This window comes from Abrus precatorius, unplaced genomic scaffold, assembly GCF_003935025.1.
Source record: "Abrus precatorius isolate BTA unplaced genomic scaffold, Abrus_2018 Scaffold7, whole genome shotgun sequence".
Lineage (NCBI taxonomy): Eukaryota > Viridiplantae > Streptophyta > Magnoliopsida > Fabales > Fabaceae > Abrus > Abrus precatorius.
Genome location: NW_020874417.1, coordinates 11495788 through 11522010, shown reverse-complemented (window position 1 = coordinate 11522010; position 26223 = coordinate 11495788). Strand labels below are relative to the sequence as shown.

The 26223-nt window shown below is 32.8% G+C and overlaps 3 protein-coding genes across 4 annotated transcripts; 2 read left to right on the top strand and 1 right to left on the bottom strand.

Moving 5' to 3' along the window:
- Nucleotides 1-2614: 2614 nt before the first annotated feature.
- Nucleotides 2615-16795, top strand: LOC113871165 (zinc finger protein ZOP1). Of its 2 annotated transcripts, XR_003505765.1 has the most exons (7): nucleotides 2615-2863; nucleotides 3645-3845; nucleotides 4400-4475; nucleotides 5761-5856; nucleotides 5948-6588; nucleotides 14176-14366; nucleotides 15259-16795. XR_003505765.1 is itself a non-coding variant. In XM_027508030.1 (5 exons), the coding sequence occupies exons 1-5, from the start codon at nucleotides 2855-2857 to the stop codon at nucleotides 6295-6297; spliced, it is 732 nt and encodes a 243-aa protein (XP_027363831.1). In that variant the 5' UTR covers nucleotides 2615-2854; the 3' UTR covers nucleotides 6298-6648. The 2 variants fall into 2 exon arrangements, 1 of the variants encoding a protein (XP_027363831.1); XM_027508030.1 differs by lacking the exons at nucleotides 14176-14366; nucleotides 15259-16795 and having other exon boundaries at nucleotides 5948-6648.
- Nucleotides 7680-10450, top strand: LOC113871166. Its single transcript, XM_027508031.1, has one exon. The coding sequence runs from the start codon at nucleotides 8257-8259 to the stop codon at nucleotides 8755-8757; it is 501 nt and encodes a 166-aa protein (XP_027363832.1). The 5' UTR covers nucleotides 7680-8256; the 3' UTR covers nucleotides 8758-10450.
- LOC113871477 (pleiotropic drug resistance protein 2-like) lies at nucleotides 10899-25994 on the bottom strand. Its single transcript, XM_027508574.1, has 20 exons — nucleotides 25609-25994; nucleotides 25338-25458; nucleotides 23257-23345; nucleotides 22577-22661; nucleotides 21902-22192; nucleotides 21715-21805; nucleotides 20133-21033; nucleotides 19831-19991; nucleotides 19606-19709; nucleotides 19362-19527; nucleotides 18772-18906; nucleotides 18336-18481; nucleotides 17660-17992; nucleotides 14069-14359; nucleotides 13724-13807; nucleotides 13507-13640; nucleotides 13178-13405; nucleotides 11921-12092; nucleotides 11594-11848; nucleotides 10899-11250 (listed from the first exon to the last, which is right to left on the bottom strand). Exons 1-20 carry the CDS (start codon nucleotides 25992-25994, stop codon nucleotides 10981-10983), a joined length of 4443 nt encoding a protein of 1480 aa, XP_027364375.1. The 3' UTR covers nucleotides 10899-10980.
- Nucleotides 25995-26223: the final 229 nt, after the last annotated feature.

Sequence of the window (26223 nt, the reverse complement as noted above, 5' to 3'; positions counted from 1 at the left end):
ATATATTCTCCACCAATATTAGTGTGCAAAGTCTTGGTACATGTGTGAAATTAATTCTTGATGTGGGCTTAAAACTTCTTAAACTTATAAAAAAAAACTCTAAAATTTAGAGCAAAGAAAATAAATTCATACAAATCGGCTATAGTCATCAATATATGTGACAACATTTATACTTTTGTTTGAGAAAACTGGTGAGATAACTTAAACGTCATTGTGAATGAGATCAAAAGAATTATCATCAAAGTGAGCTATAGATGAAAAGGGAAGAGTTTTGTTTTTAGCAAGTTTGCAAATAGTACAATCAAATAAGGAATTAAGAAAGGACAATTGTATTATTCAATAATTGACTTTTCAAAAGTGAGACAAAATGATAAAATAGGGGTAACCTAATTTCCTATGCCAATCTTGATATAGATTTGGAACACCATCACAAGCAAAAGATATTAGTAGAGAAAATTGAAGAGGAAATAGTCTACCCACTTTAGGCCCCCTCAAGATCACTCCTAAATGCCTAATTTTGCACAAAATAATTGGCATGATAAACATTAACATTACAATTGTGATATACTAGTTGTCTCCCTGAAATTAGATTTGAAACAAGCTCAGGAAAAATAAACACATGCCAAGAAAAGGAATTCATATCTCTAATAACACTAATAAAAAGTGTGTTACCATTAGCAATTTGAATGTTTTAGGTTCTACTGTAAGTATGAACATTATGCAAATGTTTAAAGAACTAGTCATGTGATTAAAGGCTCTAGAATCAACAAACTAAGTTAGAGAGACAATGTTGGACTTATCCTAAATGCCCAAGGCAGAAAGCGCAGATAGTACCAGTTATTGTATGCTCTCTGGGGTCAAGGCACTAGTACTCGAACCTATTAGATCATAGATCTAACTTGCTAAAGAGGTAATAACATGAAAGGATTACACTAGTTTTCACCTTGGTCTAATTAGGTAATTCTTTTGATTTAACCACGTTGCTTATAATAATTGCAAAATTTCTTACTACAATTGTAAGCAACATAGTCAAATTGTCTACATGAAAAGCATTGAACATATAATTATGCATCATTTTCCTTTATTATGGTTAAAGTAAGCAACAAAAACAACAAATGTATCACCTATCATAGTCCTTTGGGTCAACAAATGTTGCTATTCTCAAAGTAGTTCTCCATGCTAAGATGCACATCTAAAGAAGGGATTGGAGTGCAATTTAGCAGCACACACAACTTCAACTTCAAGGTGAAGCTTCATGACAAATCAGTCTTGCTTACTAACTTTATAGACTTTTTGAACAACAAGCCTGAGAAAACATTAATATGTAAAATGTATGAATGTTCAGTCTACATATTTAGGAACTCATACTAATAGTCCTAAATGAATAAATGTCTCTAGCGATAAGTAACATTGTTATGCTCCAACTAAAAATACTTGGAAACATTATCTTAGTTTTACACACACTTAACGTAATTCCATATATATATATATATATATATATATATATATATTTGCGGTTGAACAAAAGCTATAATATATGTTATAATCTAACATTCCTTTGTCTTTCATGCTTCCAATGCATGTAGAGTGGATGAAGTTTCATCTACATAACCTCACAAATATTTTCCTTTATCAAATATCTTGAACTGAAATTTTCAAGTGACATAAGTTTTGCCAGTAAAATGACGAGTGAGAAAACAATGACAAAAAATAAAGAAACCAAAAATAGGGACTATGAAAGCAGAGCAAACACAAATAGACAAAACGTAAGCAAATGTTAATCTTAAACCAAAGGCAAATAAAGAATTAGGAGTCACACGTATCAGATGATATTGTTGCTAAACCAATAATGCAAGGATTGTGTAATAAAAACAAAGGCTTCACAAGTAAAGGTAGAGAGTTCATGATACCATACCAAATAACTTTGACTTGATGTCTTCTTTCATTGTATTTCTATGTGTAAATAATAAAAAGTTGTTTTAGAGTAATTAATTCTATTTTACAGCTTTTAATTCTAATTTTTGATTTGTACAAATTATTTTAAGAATTCTAAACATATATAATTAACTAAGGGCTGATTATATTTCTAATTTATTACTCTCTATCCCACTTTCATTGTTTCTTTAGTTTTTTTATTTTGTCTCAATTTATTTGTTATTTTAGAACATCAAAACAAAATTAATTTTTTAATCTAATTTTACCTTCTCTAATTAATTAACATGCAAATTACAAAATACATGATTGCTTTTTCAACAATCACTCTCTTTGCATTACTCTATGCATTCATGGAGATGCAAGCAATATTTTATTTTCCAAAAATACTTTAAAATAAATCTAAAAAAAATTATTTTTAAAGGAATTTGATCTTTACTCTTATTTTATTATATAATAATGTATTTATTAATTTTAAAATAAATTTAAAATAAAAATATAAAAATTGAATCATCCAATTTTATTCCAACCTCGTTTTTTTAATTAAATTATTATTTAAATCTATCTAAGCCAATTTGTAATGTAGTTCTATCATGGGATTACTATTACCTCCTGGGCCTGCTGATGGGCTTTTACTCTTGTGTGTGGGGTGTTTCGATCTTTGGAAATTCGGAAAAAAAAAAAAAAAAACATAGATACACAAGAAGCTCCCAACAACGTCTCTCATGAAGTCTTTGACATTGTTTTGATTCGGAAAACTTCTGCTTTGCTTTTAGGAGGGTTTTGAAATTTGAAGAATTTTGGGTGCACTTGATAGCAAAAACGAACGCGAACTACCTTGTTTCCCTCTTCTCAGCTTCAATTCAATTTGAATTCTTGCGGCGTCTTCATAGCATCCTATTGCCAACCCTAATTTGCTGCCATGACTGAGGTAAACACTTCGTTAACCTCAATTTTATATTACATACTTCCCCTAATTATTCCAATGATATTTACATTTTGTATTCCTGTACACAAATTATATGATATTTTCTTTGCTTGGGCGTTCATAATCGAAACCCCAGAAGAAGAAAATCGAAGAAATTTTTGTCCAAGGTTAGGTAGGTCTATTATGGTATATCAGTTCTGACGCTTAAAATCCAAATTAATGTGAAAATGTTTTGCTTTCTAATAATATATCCGGAATCAGAAGGTAGGCGATCACTAATATATGGGAAGGGGGTTTTGGAGAGAAGGGGAGGGGAAGGAAAACATTATATTTTAATTTGATAATTAAAGATATAAATTGATATTTGATAAATTAGCATAATCATAATGGATACATCATTTATTTATTATCATAAATTATTTATAATTCTTTTAATTTAAAAATAAAAAAATTGCCCTCCTCTCCCTCCACCCACCCAAACAAAGCCTAAGTGATTGTTAGTTTAGCTTATTTTTTACTTTCAAAAGAGGTTTTGAAAAATAAGCACTTATTCCCTTCATAATTTTCTATACCAAACATTTGCTAAATTTAAAAAGAACAGTTGGGTTTCTCTTTGCTTTCATATCATCATTAGAGAAGGAAGCCAAGGTGGGTCTTTGAGATGTAGCAATTTGTACAATTTTCTGGTATATGGAATGTAGACTTATTGGTTGTGACTAATTGTTTGGATGCACTTCGATGTCGGTGGCTTTTGTTCATTTACTCTTTTTTCTATGGTTTTCAGTACTGGGTCAGCCAGGGCAACAAATGGTGCGACTTTTGCAAAATTTATATATCAAACAACCCTTCAAGCATCAGAAATCATGAGCTTGGTCAACGTCATAAAGATAATGTTGCCAAGAGGCTGGCTGCTATGAGAAAAGAGAATATTGCCAAGGAGAAAGAACAGAAAGAAACAGCTCGTGCCCTTGAGCAAATTGAAGCAGTAAGGGTTTTATCCTTATTTTGTGTCACTAATATTGATGCTGCATTCTTTGTACTTCGAAAATTATTCATGGTTTCTCACGGCCTATTAAAGTTTTGAAATGAACTGCTCCAAAGTCAGAGACCATAAGTGGTTCTTACAAATTCAAACAAATTCTTCTTGATAACAATGACTGCCTTACAATGTTAGAATAAATGAGTAGACCTTTCCTGATAACTCAATGCTCATATTATTGGTTTTAGAGGAATGCTAGCAAACACTATCAATGGTCAAAAGTATTCAAATGAGAGTGTCAAAATGTATTTTTCCATCAGTACTCTTGGCTTTTATCCAAATAAAAGACTTGGCCTTATATGTCTTGGATTCCCCAAGGGAGCGAGCAAAATGTTGACTGTATTCATTCATTGGGAATGAATGGAAGTTGCAGGAAATTTACCCAGTGCTTAACTTTTGGTAAATAGTTATTTTGTACATTGCAGTTGCGCACACATTTACACACAAAGATAAGATATATATAAATTTTGCTTTATCTATTTCTGTGTATTGTAATGCAGAAAGCACAGCGTAGCTATCAAAAGGATAAAGCAAAGTTTGAGGAAGCCAGAGAATCGAATGAATTGGATGCCCAAGGTTGTAAGTATAAACTTCTATTTATTTCTATTGATAGAGTTCTAATTTGTAATTAATTTGCATTTGCATTGTCTGATAGATGTTTTGACGTTCAAATTCTGTTTAGACCATGTACTGTAGTATAGAGGAATAAATTAGTATCCTCTACAGAGAAAAATGACCTTATGAGTCAACTCAATTAGGATAGCATGTTTCCTGAAATTACTTACATTATGTGGTCTTTCAAAGCATTACAGAGAAAAGTTCTTGGGCCACATTTCTCTCCTAAGGTAATCAGTAGTTATTGTACTCATAAAATTCCAGTTTTCTTTTTTTTTGTACAAAGTGGTGGGAGTTGGCCTTTATAATTGGTTATGCCAGATAAGTCTTACTTTATAAGTATTTGCCCAGCAAGCTGCAGTTAAAGAGTTTACTTTGTAAGAGGAAATGAGAAACTACTTATTGAGCATTGGAAATTGTCATCACAAAATTTGTGGTCTAGATAGTTTCCTTCTTCCATTAAAATGTTGGAATTTTTTTAAAGGACTTGAATATCAAATCTGAAGGCTTAAAATTGGTCCCCACTTTCATTTTGGTACGTACCGTGGATGTACAAAGACAAGAAAATATTGAAATCTAGATGATATTCTGGCTTCTCATACTAGGTTCATTGAAAGAGCACAATATGTCTAATAACTACAATGTTCAATTTTTACGCTTAAAAGAATTTGAAATTTCTTTTCTGAAACTATTCATTTTATTGGTTATTCAGACTTATTTGTGTAGGCAGCATAAGGTAAATTTTTGTTCCTGTTCGGTGTGGAAAAAATATGGGAATGGATCACTTGCAGTTTTATTTTCAATTGCACCTCCTGTATTTAATATATCTAAGGGCTGAATTTAAAAAAAAAAATATATAACTTTAACTTTTTAACATAAAACAAATAAAGTTAAGGTCAGGCTCTCTGCATTTATTTTTTCAACTGCAAAGGAGCATGATCTGACAAAATATACATGTAGCTTCGGGCATTGACTCTTGACACAAACCCAACGTACAAATGTGTTTTAAAAAACCATGTGGCTTTATTGTCTTACTTATCTTATTTTCGGCATATATATGTGTTTAAATATAACGTAAGGATCACAATTTATCTGTTTTTCTAACTTTTTCAAACAAAGGTAAGGATATCAATTTTGACTCCTTGGATCTACTCACAGTAGACATTTCAGTGCCATTGTCAGTGTATTATGTAATTGCTGTGTTGATTTGCATCTCAAAACTGATTTTTGCTGCATGGTTTTGTAGAATGGGAGTTTGACAGCAATTCAGGCTATTTCTACCATAAAACAAATGGATTTTACTATGATCCCAAGTCTGCATTTTACTATTCAGATGCCATCGGTATGAGGGTTCAAATTGTCATTTTACATATATTATATATTTATATTATGTTGATATTGGATGGCATACTTACCTAAAGAAATTTCAACAGGAAAATGGGCGACACAGGAAGAAGCATATGCCTCCCCTCACTTTACATCTATTGCTGGGCACAATGGACCAGCTGTGAAGAAGGCCTTGTCAACTTCACAATCCAAATCAGATGAAAATAAAGCGAACAAATCTTCACCTGGACCAGTTTTTACAACAACTCTGAATCCCATGAGAAATGTGAAAGCCGCACCTTCATCTCTTGCGGTTGGAAAGAGGAAAAGAACTGATGAAAAATCCAAGGTTATATCCGATGAAGAAAAAGCAGCTCTCAAAGCAAGAGAGGCTGCAAGGAAAAGAGTACAGGAGAGGGAGAAACCTTTGCTTGGGCTTTACAGCAAGCCATACTAAGGATGGAAAAATTTACTCTAACACCTGTGTCTTCCACCAGAAATGAGGGTTGCGCTAGCTTCTTTTTCCTGATACATTTATGATTGTCATTAACTTGGGTGTCCTAATTCGGCAAGGGTTTCCATGTTACTGTTGTACCATGTAAAATATAACTGCTCCAATTTTTTCACTACATGCTAATTTTCAGCCTTATTTGATGGGAGAGGAGGAAAGGAGAATTGAAAAGTATTCGTTAGGCTGATGAAAGCAAGTTTACTCCCTGTTGCAGAAGCTTTTAGGAAACACATCCAAGTAAGTTTACCCTTATGTCTCTATGTGGATTCTGAAAGCAATGCACATTTCACATTTAGCATGAATTTCACTGACATTTTCACAACGGAAAATAATACAATCACGTTTTACGAATGCCTTTTTTAGGTTATATTATTTGTGTGATATCATACGATCTACAAGAAAAAGGTAAAAATTACTGTCAAATGTCCAGAACCTTTGGTTTTAAATAATGTATTTTTTTAACACACTCTTTGTTATTACTTAAAATTTATTAAAAATTATAAAAATAATGTGTTTCATTCTTTCACTTCTAATTTAATGATTATTTCGTCTTTTTGTAATTTTTAATAAATTTTAACTAGTAATTAAGAGAAGAGAATGTTAAAAGAGTGTATAATAAGCATTCTTTAAATTTTAATATATTTTTATTTCAAAGGAAATAACAAACAAGTAAATAAAATGAAGAGAAGTCAAGTCACCTAAAATGATTTAAGGCAGAAGCTTGCAAAGGTGGGGTGGGTAACAATGATGTGTTAAGTGACCGTTATGAGATGCACCTTACTTTACTAACCAATGAATGGTTCGGGACCATGTGGACTTGACATGTAGTGCAATTTGAATGCAAAACCAATGCCAAATTTTCTCTTGACGCAACGAGTACAAGCATCAGATTCTCGATGGATGTGAGAGATAACGCCTTAGCTGCAATTAAGAATGGCTTAAATTAATTTTATTCTTTTTTGAAGTAATTAATGATCGATTTGTTGGAAACATTCTTATCTAATTAAAGTAATTTAAGTTTTAATTTGTTTAATTTCTTATAGACACCGATATATTAATTGGTACATGACTAATAGGTTTAATTCTAGATTTTCGATTGTTTAGATCATATAATAGAAGGAGCTTTGGAGTAAGCTTTTAATATAAATAATGACGTTCCACCAAAATAAATAAAAAAACAAGTAAATTATCTTAACTATGTCGTAAATTGGTCTATGAGCCCAAAACTTGAGCTAGATATCCCTTATCTTAATATAAACAATATAATAAGACCATACCATTATTAATTTATTTAAATATCCTTCTAAGGCAAAGTTTTATATACACACAAACTTTATAACTACGTTTTAAAGATTTTAGAAAACTTGACCAAATGGATTAGTTGAATTAGACCATCAGAATAACTAGGACAATCACAAATCAATCCAATCATGTAGGAAGTGCTTGTTTTAGAAAGAGAATATATTTAGTTGAAAATTCCAAAGGATAATATGAACAAAAAGTCAAACTTGGATGCTAAAGATGGCCCCATTTGTCTGTGTCTTTTTAAATGACAATGGGTTCAGCCATCTGAGACTGCAACAACAACCTTCCTCCCTTGAAAATTCTTTCCCTTCACAGTGATCATAGCACCAAAAGCACAAAGTGTTGTGCAAGCATAATAGGCTAACCCAATGTCAAGCAATCCTTCTTCAGCTTTTTCTGCTGTTTAGAATCAATAAATTAAATATCCTTTTATTGCCATTCAAGTAATTCCATTTACTTTATTCCCCACAAGAATTTGACTATATTCCTTGCACCAACAACTCCTATATAAACACAACCACATTCATATTCAACTCAAAATCAGACCCAAATATAAACCACACAATTACCATAAGTGAATATCTTCATTCACTCACCTTAATGAACATGCCTTCACCAGTGCGGCCAAGTCATTCCCCATCTGCTGAAGGAGAAAAACACAAGGAATTGGATAGAGATATTAGGAACATGGTCTCTGCCATTACTCACCGTGTCAAGGATTTTCACAAATCAGGCCCAACCCACCATTTGGAGAATGATGAGGAACATGGTTTGAGCATGATCACCCTTGCAGGAAACAACAATGGTGCCACTATGAAAAGTGCATTGGATGAAAAATCAGACACAACTTCTCATGGTGATGAGCCTGAGACATTGAGCACCTATGTTAACAGCAATTTCCAAGCCATCAACAACTCAGTAATGCTTGGTGGTAGTTACCAAGCCAATGATCCAGGTGTGCACTTGGATATCTCAGATTTCTTCACTGAGCATCACCAAAGCCACCACATAGCAGAGTTGCATGGGAAGAAGGGAAATAAGAAAGAGAAAGAAGCTCCCAAACCCAAACATTTTAATTCATCATCATCTGATTCTGATTGAGCTTAACATTTGGTGCTAAAAGAAACAAAACGTGTTGAGTGCCAGAGAATATATGCAATATGCACCATTGAGACTTAATAGAATTTAACCCCTTGTGTTGACTGTTAAGCACTAGCTAATCATTTCTTGAGTATATTTAAATAGCCATGTTTTTGTCTCATGTTGCTTATGTTGTGTTTATACCTTGTATGGTGTCAAGCAATAAAAGGAGTATTTTCCCAACATATGCATTATTGTAATCCTAATTTCTATGCTAAGAATTTATAGACAATAATGAGCTTTGAGTCAAGTGTCAAAGTTATTAGGAAACCTATTTTATTCTTGGAAAATAAATGCCTAGGCCTTCAGATGTTGAACTATGGGTGATCCTTGATGATTCAACTAAAGTCTGGTTGCCACTAGTGCTAAAGATTTGCCGGGTATTGCTGAAAGATCACTTCTTACTTTTTGTGTAGTTCCTACCACAGCAGAGCTAGAAAATATTTATAGGGTAGTCAACTATAAGATCCATAACACCAAAAGAGTAACAATATTTCGGATGCTTTTGATTACAATATTTAAAACTATATATTTTTTCAAAAGTGGAAAAACAAAAACATGGGGTTGGGTCAGGCCAAGGTTGGGATCTAAGTCTAACTCGGGTGAATGTGTTGAGACAGTGAGCGTGAGTAAAGAAATTTTACATTGATTAAAAATTGGAAATTAGTTGAGCAATATACAAATGAAAAAATAGCTAACCTAATATCTTAAAGTTTTAGATTGAATGTAATATTAAGTTTACCTATATGATTTCCTTGTGGTTCATTAATGAAGATCTTTAATATTTTAGTCACCTCATCTGCTCTAATGACAGTATCAAAGCTGATGAGAGAGAGTATAATCGTGTTTAAACCCTCTAACTGGGGTAGCTTAGTGTTCAATGCTTTTGGTGGGGTTACAATTATCTTGATTGAATTATGTTTATGTCATTTTAACAATTTTGTAGCACTTATTTTTGTACTTTATTACACTTGCTTATCCTACAGTATCTCCTTACTCTGGGTGCAAATTTTTGTTCATACAACTTTCTATAATATTTAATGATCATCAGGTCCTTGACAATTTAAAATGCTTTTGATAGTGTTTGAGATTTCTTTTCCATCAATTTAGTTCTTGAAGATTCATTATTAAGTATGAATTCATGCTAAATTGAAGAAACAAGACCTACATAAATTTCGACTAGATATTTTTGCTTTTCGCTATTTTTGTTGCTGTAAAATCAGTTAAACTTTAACTTTTGATAAAACTTGAGAGTTTCTTAACATTTTCTTCTGTTTATTATGCTGTGTGTTCATCATTCGAATGCATTATGGACTCGGGAGACTTTAATTTTATAATTTATACCAAGTTTATTAAGTTATTTTAGCAAGATATCTATGGTTGAAACAAAAGTTGTTAGGGCTTCATTTTAATAAAAACTATAAGCGAAATTATAGATTTTAAAGCTGCAGAGTGTTCATTTGAATGATATAAAAACAACAAAAAATATAAGAGATCATGAATTTTTATTACCTAAAACATTTTAGATAAATAAATTACTTAAATCTAAAAGCCATTAACTGTGTCAATTTTGGATCCGATTGATACTTAATTCGATATCAAAGCTTAAATGTAAACAAATAAATAAAAAAAGAAAGGACTAAACCTAAAAAAAATAAAGTTAAAATAGAAAAAAAAACTTGTAACATTAAAAAAAAAAAAACTCAAATAATAATTAAAAAACTCAAATAAGCTTTGATTAAAATAAAGTTAAAATGCAAGTCTCAGCTGTATCAAAATTATTAAACTTGAGATTTAAGATTAAAAGAAGTCGTACGTTGGATTATGTATCATCCTATGCAAAACAAATGAAATTTAAGTAGTCTCGTCTTAAATCAAAGTGATTAAAGTAACATACGTAACGAAATGTGAACCAACGCTCGTAAAGGTTGATCCAACGCTTCTAGCTTGTTTTCAAACTGTATATAACCACAGCTATAACCGTTGCTACAGCCACCATCGTCACCGATCACTATCACCAGTCACCACCGGAGACATCATCGTTAGGTAATTCCAGAAATATATGCGATTATCTCAGCCTAAACCTTCCTTCTTTGCAAGTTCTGCAGCTTTGTTCTATAGATAATTTTACCTATTTGATTTTGCACAAGAGTTTTTATTCTGCATTCCTGTGTGATTGATTCATCATCTTTTCTGGAAGTTTAGGAACTTGATGCCATATGCAAATACAAAAAGGAAGATGAGGCCAAAGGTAATTTGTGTTAATGCAACAACACCAAGGAAGTTATGTTCAAAGCCCAACATCCTCTCAATGTAATCTTTTACTGTCATTGATCTAAAGCCAGGAACCTCTATTGGGCTATTTTTGTAACCCACTTGGGATGTCACCAATCCATAGATAGTCCAAGCCACAGGGGATGCCCAATAATACCACCTCCACCATATTGGAATTTGCTGCACAAAAAGTGAAATGTAACTTTTAATTTCACCAAAAAAAGGCAATGAATTAACATGCCTACCCTACATTTAAATGATCAATTGAAATTTTGAATATTTTCAATGGACTGATTCTTGCCACTAAGGATCATTGTTGATCCATTGATGTCAACCTATGTCGAAACTGTATACAGTATGTTTGCTGTTGGCTGTGTACGTGCTCAATATTATGAATAGGTGCAGTGACTTTATGAACCATTCTATTTGAATTCAATAATGCAGCCTACTATGTACTATCCATTTGTGCTATTCCAGGGTGCAGAGAAATGTATTTGACCATTTCTGTGATACACATACATACCGCTCTTTGGATAACAAAACCAGAGAACAGATTCCAGAAACTGATGAAGAACGACATAACAATTGCAGCAATTTGATGATTTGGTGTCAGAGCTACAGTCATCATTCCATACAGTGTGAAGTACATAAAGGACATGAATATGAAGTAGTAGAACCACAAGAAATTTTCAACACTTGGTTCAAACCCAATCATCCAGTAGAGGATAATGGAATATGCTAGACTTTGGATTGCAACATAGATTACTTCAATAGCTACCTGCAACACAGTGCTTTTATAATGAATTATGTGACTTTTATTAGTTACTTTGATATATGCTCTCTTAGCTACCTGACCAATTGCATAAGGCAGTTCTGAGTACATTCCTGCAGCTCTTTCACGGTAGAGAACTGTTCTTTCTATTGCAACAACAGGTTGCACAGAGCTAGTGTTGGAGGCTCCAAGGAAAAAAACAGATGCATACATGGCTCCAAGGAGGTTCAACAAGTCTTGTTCCTTCTGCCTGCAGAAATGATGTGTGTTAAAATAACTTTATCATGGACACAATTAAATTTTTCATTGATTCTTTATTAGATAAGGAAAGCAAGATATCGATTGCCTGCAGCTACAAAGAGTACCAAGATGAATCTTTCTAAGAATACTTCTGCCCAAGGCACTGTTGATTTAGACAGCTATTTCTATTTTGCAATTCTGTTGTTTTTGTTCCTCTTTTTTTTTTATTACTTTCTTATCTGGATTAGAGAACTCAGTAGGAGATATCATCCAATATCAAGTAGGATTCTCATTGTTCCTGTGTTTTCCAGCTAAGGATTTTTTATTGTTTGTTGGGAATTTGCTAAGTTGGTGGAAGTATGTAAAGTGTAGACCACCATGAGTTTGGTTAAATGAAATTGGTGTAGAGTGGTAGTATACCACCCCAAGCAAGTTGGCAGGTCCTACAGCACTGGGAGTATGCCTAGAGAGTAAGAAAGAAGGATATAAGGGAACAAGAGAACATGAAAAAATTCTCAACACAAGTGCAAAAGGAAAGCAAATCATTCAGAGAATTGTTAAAGGGGAGCTTGTCAAGCTCTCTTATATACAATTTGCTAGCACGGGAAGAAGACATCTTCAACTCTTAAGAGAAAGTCCATATTCAAGGCCTAGCACACCACATCTTGTGGCTTTTCCTATTGAAAATAAGGGGAGAGAGATTCATGCTCCCAGCAAGGTCATGAACACTTCCTTTCTGGGGTTTTATAGAATGGAGCAAAGTACCCAATTGGCTATAATGATATACTAAAGCAGCAAGAGGGTCAATAGTAAACAAATTTCTCAAGGCAAATGCATCTGGGTGCTGGCCTCACTAGGAAGTCTCTTGTGGGTGGAGTGCTAACACCATTCAGGTTCCCAAACAAAGAGGTTCCTTACCTAAGCTGGCTTTCCAGCTTAGTCCTACTCCTATGTCTAATAATGTCTTGGGCAATCTTGTGATGCATAATAACAAGGTCTCTTGGATAGAAACATATCACCATTTATTTTAGAAACAATGTAGAAGATAACAGGCACCGGTGAACTGTAATACTGTCAACAAACTTCTGGACTTACGTCTTATTTCCTTTGTCCCAATAAATAAGTCCAAAAAGGACACCAATGACTATTGTGATAAAGAATCTGATGGCATTATACTGTGGATTCCTCCAATAGGAGCAGTACTGTTTCCAGAAGCAAGCTTTACATTGAGTACCAAAGGATTGTGAGTACTTAGAAGGAAAGTAAAGTTCCTTTGTTCCAGGTAGTGGTGTAAATAGTTCCTTAATAAGTTCCTGGTTATTTCTGCAAAAGGGTTATCAAAGTATGGAAATGTTAAAACATCATGAGAAATTTGACACAAATATGGGCAAAAAGAAGCAGTAATCTCTAGGAGTGGAACTTACTGGTAAAGGTCTGACTTGGTGTATACTTCTGCAAAGTCTATATTAAGATGAGATTCAGCAACAGGAGAAGTGATCTCCAGCATCCATGTGGATGGATTATATCCATCTTTAATCTTAGGAACTCCAGTTATAGCCTGAGAAAGGTTATATATACAATCAGTAAGACTACTGACACTACTAATTTAAGAATTTGTATACTATCATGGTAGAGGTTTACCTCGAAGTACTCAATAAGCTTCTGGGAATTTTGACCAAGAGGACCACCATATATCACTTGTCCACCTCTCTTCATCAAAAGAAGCTGAAGTCAAGAAGTAGTTCAACGATGAGTATTGTGCCTTCTAAACCATTTCAAAATGTAAACTCCTACATGTCCCCAAGATTGTAAGCATCAGTCATTCCTTGATTTTATAAAACTCTCCTTTAGTCCTTGGTTTTTGCAAAATGTCATTCACACAGTAAGGACTAAATTGACCAACACTTAAAATTTTAAGGGCCAATGCAGAGGTTTTACTCCTAAAATAATAGTTTTCATTTGTAAAATCTAGATATTTATATTTACCTCATCAAAATTTTCAAATATATCGATACTTGGTTGATGAATTGTGCAGACAACAGTTCTCCCTGTATCTACTGTATTTCTAACAGTACGCATAACAACTGCTGCAGCTCTAGCATCAAGACCAGTTGTTGGCTCATCCATAAAAATAATGGAAGGATTTGCAACCAATTCCACAGCAATGGTAAGCCTCTTTCTCTGCTCTGTCGATAAGCCATCTATTCCAGGAAGGCCTACTATAAAATGCCTCACTGGTTGGAGCTCCACCAGCTCTAAAATTTCCTCAATGAACATCTGTAAGGTAAGAATTATATTTGTAAAATAATTACAATAATTCTTTGGAAGTGTACCATTCAATGATGTTTTGCTTTTTTAGTTTTTCTCCAATTTTCTTTTTCTGTTCTCTCTTATATTTTATTTTTATAAAAGGAGGTCCTGCCTTGTATTTCCTTTCTCTTACTGAATTCTATTTTATTAAAAGAACAACTACATTGATGGAAAGATAAACTAATTTTTAATCAATTAGAACAAAATAAAACCATAGTAGCAGTCATAGTTACATACCTACAGATTGCACTGAATTATGACTGTTGTGCTGACAAAGAATACCTCAAATTCTCTTTATGTTAGCTAAAACATTATCATGAGATAACCTTAATGCATGTAAAACTTGTAAAATTGTCTTAGATCTTGTGGGAAATCAAGTAATTTTAGGAAATAATAATTTAGGAGATTTTTATTTTTATTTTTTATTTTCTGTACAGATATGTAGAATGTATAATTAGGAAAGATTCCCTGATTCGAGGAATCTTAGAATAGCATAGGAAGTTATTATGTTTCCTAAAATAAATAGGTTTGTTGTATATATATGTACAATGTCTCAATGAAATAATATACAGATTTAACCTATTCTTTAAATGTATTAGAGCTCCCAACCTAGACGGTTCTGTCTGCGCAACCTTTACCTTTAGACAACAGCCTACATTGCTGCTGCAATAAACCTATGATGGCAGCCTACATTGCTGCTGCATTAAACCTAAGATGACAACCTACATTGCTATTGCGTTCTCTATGCTTTAGACACACACTTTCCTTGCCATTCGCATGTTCTTTGTGTATCACAACTTTCTTTTTCTCTGCTACTATTTCTTATGTGCCCTAATTGCCCATATTTGTCATCCTTCATCACTCAGCCTCTGTTGACCCTGCGATTCGTCTTCCATAATGTTAAGAGAAGAGGAAGTCGTGAATCCAACCTCAGAAAAAGGGGATATCCAATCTCCAACTGTAGAATATTCACCTTATGTAGAGACTCAATGGAAGAAATTATTTGAAGTGTGCCCAGCTTGTTCTCATAATGCTGAAGGGAAAAGGAAAGTCAGGACATTTGACGGAGGCTGCACCAAAGAAGGAGGATCCCAAGTTTGCTAAATGGGATGAGGAAGATTTAATGATTATGGCATGGCTCTGGAATTCAATGATTCTAGAAATCAGTGACACCTGTATATTCCTTAATTCGGCAAGAGAGATCTAGGATGTTGTAGAGAAAACCTACTCTAAGGCCAAAGATGCTGCCCAAGTATATGAAGTAAAGATAAAAAAACCTTGACAGCATGCAAGGAAATAAGACTGTTACTGAATATGCAAATTAGCTTAAATCTTTGTGGATGGAATTGGACCATGACCATTATAGGGTCACAAAAACCAAGTGTTCTAAGGATGCAGCAATTCTCAAGGAATACATTGAACAAGATAGGGTGTATGACTTCCTTATTAGGCTGAATCCTGAATTGGACCAAGTTAGGGTTCAAATTTTGGGGAAGCAAAAGGTATTGTGCTTCAATGAGGTGGTGGTGATTGTGAGAAGTGAAGAGAGTAGGAGGAGTCTCATATTAGATAGTCTAACAATGGAAAAATTTGCTATGATGGCTGAACAAATGAAAGGAGGATCCACACAAACAGAGAAGAAAGGTGATGGTCTTTGATGCACCTATTGTAATAAGCCTCGCCATACTCGAAACAAATGCGGAAACTGCATGAGAAACCTCCAAAAGGTGAAGAAAGCAAATATGAAGCTGCTGTTCATGCTGAAACTACTACACACCTCAACCAAGATGAGATAGAAAGGCTGAGAACCTTTCTGAGCAAATTGGAGAAACCTACAAGTGCATGTTCCTTGCCATACTCCAGAGCCACCGACCACGTGACACCATTAGCCAAACTCTTCTCATATTTCCCAAATTCCAGTAATAAAAAAATTGCCATAGCTAACAGAACCTTATAACTGCAGCCGGTCATGGAAATGTCCAGATCAACCCCTCACTAATCTTGAAAAATGTCCTCCATGTCCCAAAACTATCCACCAACCTAGTTACTATACAAAAACTCACAAAGGACCTGTCATGTAATGTTATTTTCCACAACAATCATTGTATTTTTCAGGACAAGGATCTGGGAAGGACGATTGGACATGCTAGAGAATGGAACCACCTTTACTTTCTTGAAGATCCAAGTCTGTCTAGCCAAAACAGAATTTCTCACTCCTTCAAATCAGAAGTTGTGATGACTAACAAAGAAAAGGTCATACTGCATCATCGTTGGTTGGGCCCTTAAATTCAAGGGATCCTAGAATAGAATAGGGAGTTCTTATGTTTTCTAAAATAAGTAGGCCTGCTGTATATATCTGTATAATGTCTCAATGAAATAATATACAGATTTAACCTATTTTTCAGATATCTTGCAGCTGGTATTTAGTTATATTAAACATAAACTACCATTTTTATTTTTATTTTTATTTTAAGAGATAAATAATATATTGATTGATCATAGCTAACTGCTAGAACCAGTAAACTAAACTATAAAGGGGGAGTCATACTACACAGCATCTATATGCACCTGAACAGTTGAATCTTCTACCAGTCTGTTTATACTCTACAAATTGCCCCAGGCTGTTCATAATTTCATATCTGGTTAGTTTATAGAAATGTTCTACATGTATTAATTCAGAAACCCCCTAAACTCATGGAAGTCCTGAAAGATTTAATGCTGAAACTTGAACATATATACAGTTATGCCATCTGAAATTGGGAACAAGACCTAGTTTGTTTCAATTTAAGAAGCTATAGGATCCCTAGCATGTCAGCCCCATTTTTTTTTTTTCATATTGGATGACTAACACATGCATATACACTGTTGGTATTTGAACCCTACATCATGCTTGTCCTTGAAGAAAAAAGTGAAAGTGAATTAGTGAGATGGAACGGCATCAAGTTTCTGACAAAGGAGGTCGATACTATCAATACATATTTCAAAGGTTTAAATAAGTTATTGGTCTTGAATGAAATGTTATGATTTTTGGTTTTAATCCCTATAAAATATTTATTGGGTTTTAATCTTTACATTTAACAAAAATGCATCAAGGACTATAACCATGTGACCTGTAATTTTTAGGAACAAAAAATTAATAAATTTTTATAGATAGTAAAATTAAAACCTGTGATTCCAATAACTTATTTAGGCCTATTTCAAAATAGACAGACATAGGGGCCCGTGAGATGAAGTATAAAATGAGAATTGGTTAGAACAAAAGCATACCTTTCGTGTTTCATTAGTAACCTCCTTACTGAGACGCAACCAAGCAGAAAACAGAAGCGATTCATAGACTGTAATGTTTGGAGAATGGATATCATTTTGTTCACAATAACCACTAATTTGAGCAAAAGTTGCTTGGTTTTTTGGATAACCAGATATGCTGATGCTTCCCTCAACATAACCACTAGTTTTTCTTCCTGCAAGCACATCCATCAAGGTGGTTTTTCCAGCACCACTTACACCAACTAATGCTGTTAAAATCCCTGGCCTGAAAGCACCACTTATATCTCTTAGTAGTTGGAGCCTATCCTCTTCAATTCCTTGTTTCTTCATTTCCTAATAATAATATAGTTTCAAAATAATTTTAAATTTACAGTTCCAAGTTAGAATTTTTTCTTACACAAAGCTGTTATCATGTAAAACACACACAGAGCTTAATAGGTGAGAATGTTTTCATAAGAGAAGTTAATCTTGACCATACTATTATAATGAATGAGTAAGATTAGATTTAAGTAATACAACATTAACAATTCATGTATCTCTTTGTGGATGATATTTGGCACACCCAGAAAAGTATACATGTCGAAGAAAATGGTAAAAAAATTATGTAAATTTTATCTATAAGGAAGAAATTATGGATAAGAATAAAATGGTACAGGAGAAGGAAATTGGAATTTACATGTGGCATATCAATGTAATAATTCACATTTTCAAAAGCAAGGGACAGAGGTCGAAAGGGCAACACCATTCCCTTTTTGGATTTTGCATTCTCTGAAGCTGTAGTAATTGAGATATGTGCTGTGTTTCTTACTTCCATATCAATACCTGTAATAATTGCAATTATCTTTGTGTTTATTTCAAAGAGAGCTTTGAGTAAATATACATTACTAATACTAACACAACAATCCATAGATCATACAACCATTTCAAGATGTGGCACCCTGGAGAAACAGGTAGACAATCTATATATAGAAACTTTATTTAGGATAGGAATGACATTTCTTCTGACTAGAGGCTATAAAGTATTTTACATAAAATATAAATGTTGTTTTGTTGATGATCTCATTGTGGACAGTTGCTTATACTGTTTATTTGCATAGAAAATCAAGTATTACCTTCAAACCATTTAGCAGTGGAAGATGAATTCTGCTTTGTAATTGCTGTTGGCATTTTTTCCACTGAGGATGATGCAGATGTGCTTTTCTTTTGCTCTTCCTCTTTCACTATGATAGATTTGGTGTTTCCAAATGCTGCAATTTGTTTTCGAAGCATTATCAGAGGTAGGTTTTATTAGATGCATTTTCCAAATGATCAGTGTTTGCCATGCATCAGGATTGGTGGCTTTGTTCTCTTGATGTGGCTTTCTATTTGGCTCTTTTCCTTCTTGTTATGTTTAAAATAGGTATTTTTCTAATCTTCCACGTATACTATTCTCTTCTAATTTTTTTTCTTCTATTACAAACATTTTAGGAGGTGGAGAGAGAGAGATCAAGAAAAATTATAGGTTCAACTGTTAATAAGTATATAGATTTAAATGATTTGTCTATAGACATCATTTATGATAAGATATTATGGTGTCATTTGATCCATGTAGCTTAACCCCACCTTATCGGAAAAAGCTTTTGTTGTTGGAAAGACCTTAGAACAAATTAAGAAACAAAGTCTTGTACATGTAACACAGAGAAAAATTAGTATTGAAACTTACGATTCAAAAAAGTTAGAGCCAGAATGAAACAAATGTTGAACAGGAGAGAAAATCCTATAAGGGCACCCACAGATATCCAGTACCAATAGTCTTCTGTAAATATGCCTCTGGCCTTGAGAAAAGCCTTCCCAACTGTGGGCTCAGTAATTCTTGTGTCGTTATTAGGCTGTGAAAAGTGAAGAATCAGCAATAAACTAATAATGATGTAGTGTTTTAAGATTAAAGAAACACTATAAGATCTTACAGCACTCCATCTTTTGTCTAGGAACTCATTGATGGCTATGGCATTCTGACCATACATCATTGGCGAACTATAATAGCACCATATCATCCATGGTTTAATGTCATCTATACACGGAGAGAGGGGTTAAACTATACAATTTCACTAGAAACATTGAAAATCTCATTTAATATTAAAGTATTTCTTTAGAGTATAGTACCGGTGGTATAAAGAGAAATAGTCACTTACTTCTTGAAACAGTAAATCCACTTAAGACGAAAACAATTAAAAGTGTGAAGGAACCAAGTGTGTTGGCCACAACTTTTGTTCTTCCAATTGCAGCAATAAAGCGGAATAGCGATAGAGCCATTTGATTCACACAGAAGAATGCCAATAATTGACGAAAAAACCTATAAAAGGTTTTTATATACATCATTTAACAAATATGCAAGTCAATAAAACTAAGAAGTAAAGAATGATCTAAGAGTATACCAATTATTTCATTTCTACGTTATTGAGAAACTCATTATCTACAGATTGCATTCTCATACCTACTAGCTGCAGGAGCAAAGCCAATAGTATAATAAGTGAGGATGATCCATAATCCTGACTCCAATAGAGAAAGAGGAACTCTGAGGACCCAGATGGGCAATGCAAAAGCCCATGCTGGATAAAACAGGAAATCTCTTTGCTTGAAGAAAACAGGCAGTCTATTAAGGGTAATTGAAAGCTCTGCCACTCCATTGAACATTACATTGATGAGACTGAAAAATAGTGCACCATAGAATTTTCCTGCATCTTGAAGTTGACCATGCTTCATTTCTGTTCTAAAAAATACTGTCATGGTGATCATAGCCATTATCATAATCTGAGAGGTCTTGAATATATATACAAAATAGTTGCGCTTCATCAAGAGCCACTCTCTTGAAAAGCATGCCTTGAAAAGTTCCCATTTGGAGATTCCATACTTTTCCTTCACTAATGCAGCGCGATGAGTTTCATTAGGATCAAATGGAACTTTAATCTCTTCATAAAATTGCTGACCAATGCTGTAATTGTTGAAATGTACTACAAACTCAGGCACGCTGACATACCGGTAAGGTATGTCCCTTCTGAACCAGTACTGTTCTTGGTCCTTTCTGGAAGTTACCTCCTGTAAAAAGTCTGCAACTCCTTTCCTTTCTGGGCATTTGAAGCCCACACTTTCAAAGAAGTGCAGAATGCTCTCACGGGGACCTTGGTATATAATCTTACCTTCTGAAAGTAATATTATGTCATCAAAAAGGTTATATGTTTCTGGTGCAGGTTGCAGAAGAGAGATTATCATAGTAACATCCATTATATGGACCATCTGCCTCATAAACCTGACAATTTGGAAGGTTGTGGAACTATCCAAACCAGTTGAAATCTCATCCATAAAGAGGGCTTTTGCTGGTCCCACCAACATCTCACCTGCATTCAATTTATGTAAGTTTCTGTTAATGAGAGCTGAGAAAATGGATGATTCTATAAGGATAACTGATACTACACGGACACTTTTCCTTTCAAACTCCACGGTATAATCATCTTGACCATTCAAAAAAATTTAGTCTAGAAGTGCAAATATGACATGGGACACAAATACAGTACAACATAGACACGAAGATATGACATATTTTCGAAATCAGGAAAAGTCAAGACTAAAATTAATATAAAACTAGCATAAGATGCAAATCTTAAGTCAAGAAAAATTTGGGGGTTTAAAAATGAATGAGTCATTGTAAACATAATAAAATGCTGCAATTCATCTAATCATTGTGATGTTCCTTCATGTATTAGTATATAAGTTTAAAGGAATAGAAGTAAAAAATTATAAAATATAGTTAGGTGTATTCAAAGTATCCATATAATATCCAACATAAGTGCATGTTTGACACAGGTACAACACGACACGGCTACAATTTTGACGTGTCCATGCTTCTTAAATTATAGTAGAACCAATTTGTTATCCAATGACTTGCAAGAGAGCACATATATCTGTGAAGGATTTGTAAAGAACTAAACATAATAAAGTCTTAAAATGCTCATTACTCATCTGTAAAGATACATGCATGTATCAAGACACTCTTTGAGTGACATTCCATGTCCACATACCAGTAGTTAAACGCTTCTTCTGTCCACCAGATATGCCCCTTCTCATTTCATCTCCCACCAAAACATCAGCACATATTTCCAATCCAAGAATCTATTGCATTATTTAGAAAAAAATTACATGAAACAAATTAGAATCACCCTATTGACTAGAATGGAAAATGGTTTAAAAGAAACAGCATCACAAAACCTTCAGAATGTAATCTGTAACAAGAGTTGTTTCTTGGCCTTCCATGGCTGTGGCTTTCATGAAACCATCTATCTCACGATCTGGTTTAATGCCTTCTATTAATTCCCTTCTTGACAACTCAGTTAGCAGATCATACCTTGTTCCAACTCCCAAGCAGCGTCCGGAGAAGTCAAGTGTCTCTCTCAGTGTCATCTCTCCATAGTGAAGATCATGCTGACTAATGTAAGCACATGTTCTTTGAGGAACAAACTCTGATAATTCATGACCACAGTAAGTGACTCTTCCTGATGCCTGTTGAGAAATTTTCTCAATGAGTTAAATGTTGAATTTTTTGTTTTAGTTTTTTTTTTTTTTGGCATGTTATTGGTTTGGATTTTGTTACTAAACTATGTATAAACCATTAAGTGGTCTGAAATGCAAAAAATAATTGCCATAAATGTGAACATACTCAAGATTGACAAAATTTTTCAGTTTAGGACACTAGTGCAATCAATTATGTTAAATAAAATGTCTAAAATTATGTAGGTAAAAGTATTATACAATTCATAATCATTCTTATTCTTAATATCATAATTGAAGTTAACAAAATATTATGATTTTTCTTTGCTCCCTGAACATTTTCAGAAATTCATTTGCTTTTTATTATTCTTAAAAACAAGGAAGAGGATGAATAACCCGTAGATCCTTGTCCATTTTTCCAGCAAGTGCCTGCAAGAGTGTAGTTTTTCCTGACCCTGGAGGTCCCAAAAGCAGAGTCATTCTGAAGAGAGAAATAAAATAAAATCTGGTCACAAAAAGTATCAACTATGTACCACAATTGCATTTTTAGAAAGTAATTTCTATTTTAGTAATTGCTGCCATTGTCTCCTGCACCTAAAGCAGTCTTTGATTCAGAAGAAGCGAAGGGTTTTAATATAAAAAACAAAAATAAATAAATTATAAATTTTTTATTTAGTTTAATTTTTTTCTCTAATTTTGGAGGGGTGTAAAAATTGAGCGTGAAATAATTTTAATTATATCCCTTTTCTTCTAAAATTTTAAATCAAATATAAATAACTTACAAAAATTCTCTATTTTACCTCTCCTTTGAATCTCTCTAACCAAATGCTGTAAAATCATCTCTCAATATTTATATGTTTGAATCTGATTATTTTCAAATAAATAATCACCTTTTATAAAAACTTATCTAAATAATTTGCTGACAAAATATTTATTTTAAATAAATTGAAAAAAATATGCATTTACATAATAGCAATAGGAAATTTAAGTGGTGATCACAGTGAGTTTGGAGAAATTACTAGCAGGTGCAGATTATAAAGTTGTCCAACTCACACATGGCACCACTAATTAAGTACCTTGATGGTTTTACAATTCCACTGACATCTTCGAGAATTTTGACAACCCTTTTATTGTATGACAATAGCTTGAGATATCCCAGAGCTCCCTACTTGCAACAAACATGAAGGATATAAGATCATTCATCAATACCTTATAAAAAATGCAGAGCCACATCATGCAAAGCATATTCACCAACATGTTTGCCAAAAAGCATAAAACTAGTCTTCTTAATGAATGCCTTTGGTTATAAAATTAATTAATTAAAAATAATAAAAAATACAATAAAAATTCATAAGTAATGTTTTTGAAGTACTTTTACTAGAGAGAGAGAGAGAGTATTTATTCATACCATGAGTTAAATTTTAACATTTACATCATTCAATAATTTTTTATAAAATGTAAAATTAATTAATCTAACGATTAATTTAAGGTTTTTATCAACTTTATAAAGTTTATACAAAAGTAAAATTAATAAGTATTTTATTGCATTATTTTATGTTAATGTGTAATATATATTTAAAATATAAATAAATATCAAATTATATGAAATTTATATACATAATTATAAAATATAAATTAATTATTCAACAGAGAAATTGGTTATTCTAACATTATATAAAAAAAATAGTATTAATTAATATAAGTATTTAATTAAACGTATCTTCTCACATTTCATCCTATCTTTTTTTTCAATTTTGTATAAAATAAATAGCCGAAATACTATCTTTACTTGCATCAATTATTATAGTTTAAATGAAATGGAAACAAAACAGGACAAAAAAAAATTATGACAAATAATGGAGCTGTAAAGTTTACTTTATTGCGTCACTAATTTACCAGAAGGAAAAATAAGTGAGATCCCCCAAAACTAATTTCGTTCATAGACATATGATATTTAATTTAGTTTATAATTATTTTAACTGATCTAAATTTAGTTCAAATATGAGGATTAATATTTTCACTTAATAATTGAAATTTTTCAAAATTAAATAGAAATTCCTAACTATAATTTCAACTAAACAATCTAAACATACATGACATTAAAGACATCTTTTAAATATAAAAATAATAGTTTAATTCTTTAATTTTATTTTTTTTATTTTAATTTAGCTTTATAACTACTTTTATTTTGTTCTAATTCTTTAACTTTTAAATGCAATTAAATAGGAATTTCTTACTACCTCCTTCTAACTCTATTATTAATAAAGCTGACATATTATTGTATTTTACTTAACATTTTATGAAAAATAGCTATGATACGGCTTTTATAAGTTATTTTTTATTTTAATTAAATTAATATAATTTTTAAAACAAGATATTTATAGTTTATTTCAATAAATTTTAAGTAAAATTTACTGTTTGAGAGGATCTATACGCTCTCTTAAACATAAAACAATCTTTTAATTTTATATGAATAATTTCATATAAATAAATAGTGAGGTTGATAGTTTAGTTAAAAAAAAGTTAAATTTTTTAATCTTTAAAATATTAAAAGAATCACAATTAATCTAAAAATATATAAAATATATTTTTAAAATTACAGGTAAAGCATCTAAATTTTATTGTTAAATTTATTAATAAATTATATTTAAAATAGGCATATTAAATAATATTTACACACATTCATAATAATAGTTGGAGTGGGCTGTAGGGTGAGGATGCGAGATTGATGGTGAATCTAGGATGTTGGCTTTGTTGGACTAAGGCAGTGATGCTGATTTTGTGTGGGTGGTTATGTGTGTGGTAACATAGGGTGTTTGGGAGAACAAGGTTGCAGGAATGGAATGAACAAGGTTTCACAATTGGGTACTATGTAATGTGGCTTTGAACATGAATGATGATGTTTGTTGCCAACCACATAACAAATGGTACAGAGAAAGAGGGCGAGGACTAAGAAGACAGACGTTTATTTTACAACAAAAAACAGTAAATAACGAAAAACTCTTATTTGATTTAAAAGATAGAGGATTAAAATAAACTACAGCTAGAAAATTAAATCAAAATAAAAAATAAAGAGAAGCGACTAAAAGATTAATCTTTTTCTTTTTCATTTCAAAACTAAGGACTTATAAAAATAACCCTAGTTTGTTGAATATACCTGTATTACATTCAGAGTAGAATTGAGTAGTGTTGGCAGTGCCCTGGTTCCAACATAAGCATCTCCTTCGATTGATAAATGCTCAAACCTGACTTCAATCTTGGGAATCTCAATTCCTACCCTGATAACAAGCAAACAAAACATTAAAAAACCGGTTAGTGGAATCTAGCAAACACAAAAGCAAAATCCAAGGCAAAATTGATTAAACCAGTAAATGAAATTTGGGCTTGAAAATAAGACGCTAAGAATGAAAACATTTTAAAAAGCCTACCTATCAATCCTGCCCCTCATCCTTTGGAGAAAATTCTCATTGTCTTCTTCAACAGTCCTTAATATGCTCTCAAGAAGATGCTTCTTTTCCTGCACTCCAAGCTTGGTGATGTCAACCTCTTCATAGTTAACATTACCATTATCAAGAACTTGCTTGAGAATGCATTTCCTCATCCTATCATATGTTGGAAGCCTCTCCAAAGCTGCCCACTTGAGCTCCTCCTCTTCATCTATTTCCCTTCCACATCTCTGAAACACATCACTTGGCCCACTCATTCCTTCATGAAAGCTTGTTGAGGCCCAATTTTCCTTGCTGGGTGATGAAAAACTCTTCTTTCCATCACCCATTGACCTCACAATATCTTCCACATCCACTTCTGTTGCCATATCAATAAAATATGTTTTCTTTATGTTCTCTTTGTTTTAGTATTTGTAAGTGAGTGTCTTTATGTGAATTAGTCACAATGAACTAAGGAACTTCAGCAGAAACAATGATTGAATTAACTACTCAATCACAAAATCCTGCATGGTAGTACATGTATATATGAGTGTATGTGTGTGTGCATGGAAGCTGATGAGATCTAAATGTGCATACTGTGATATGGGGTAAAGGGTC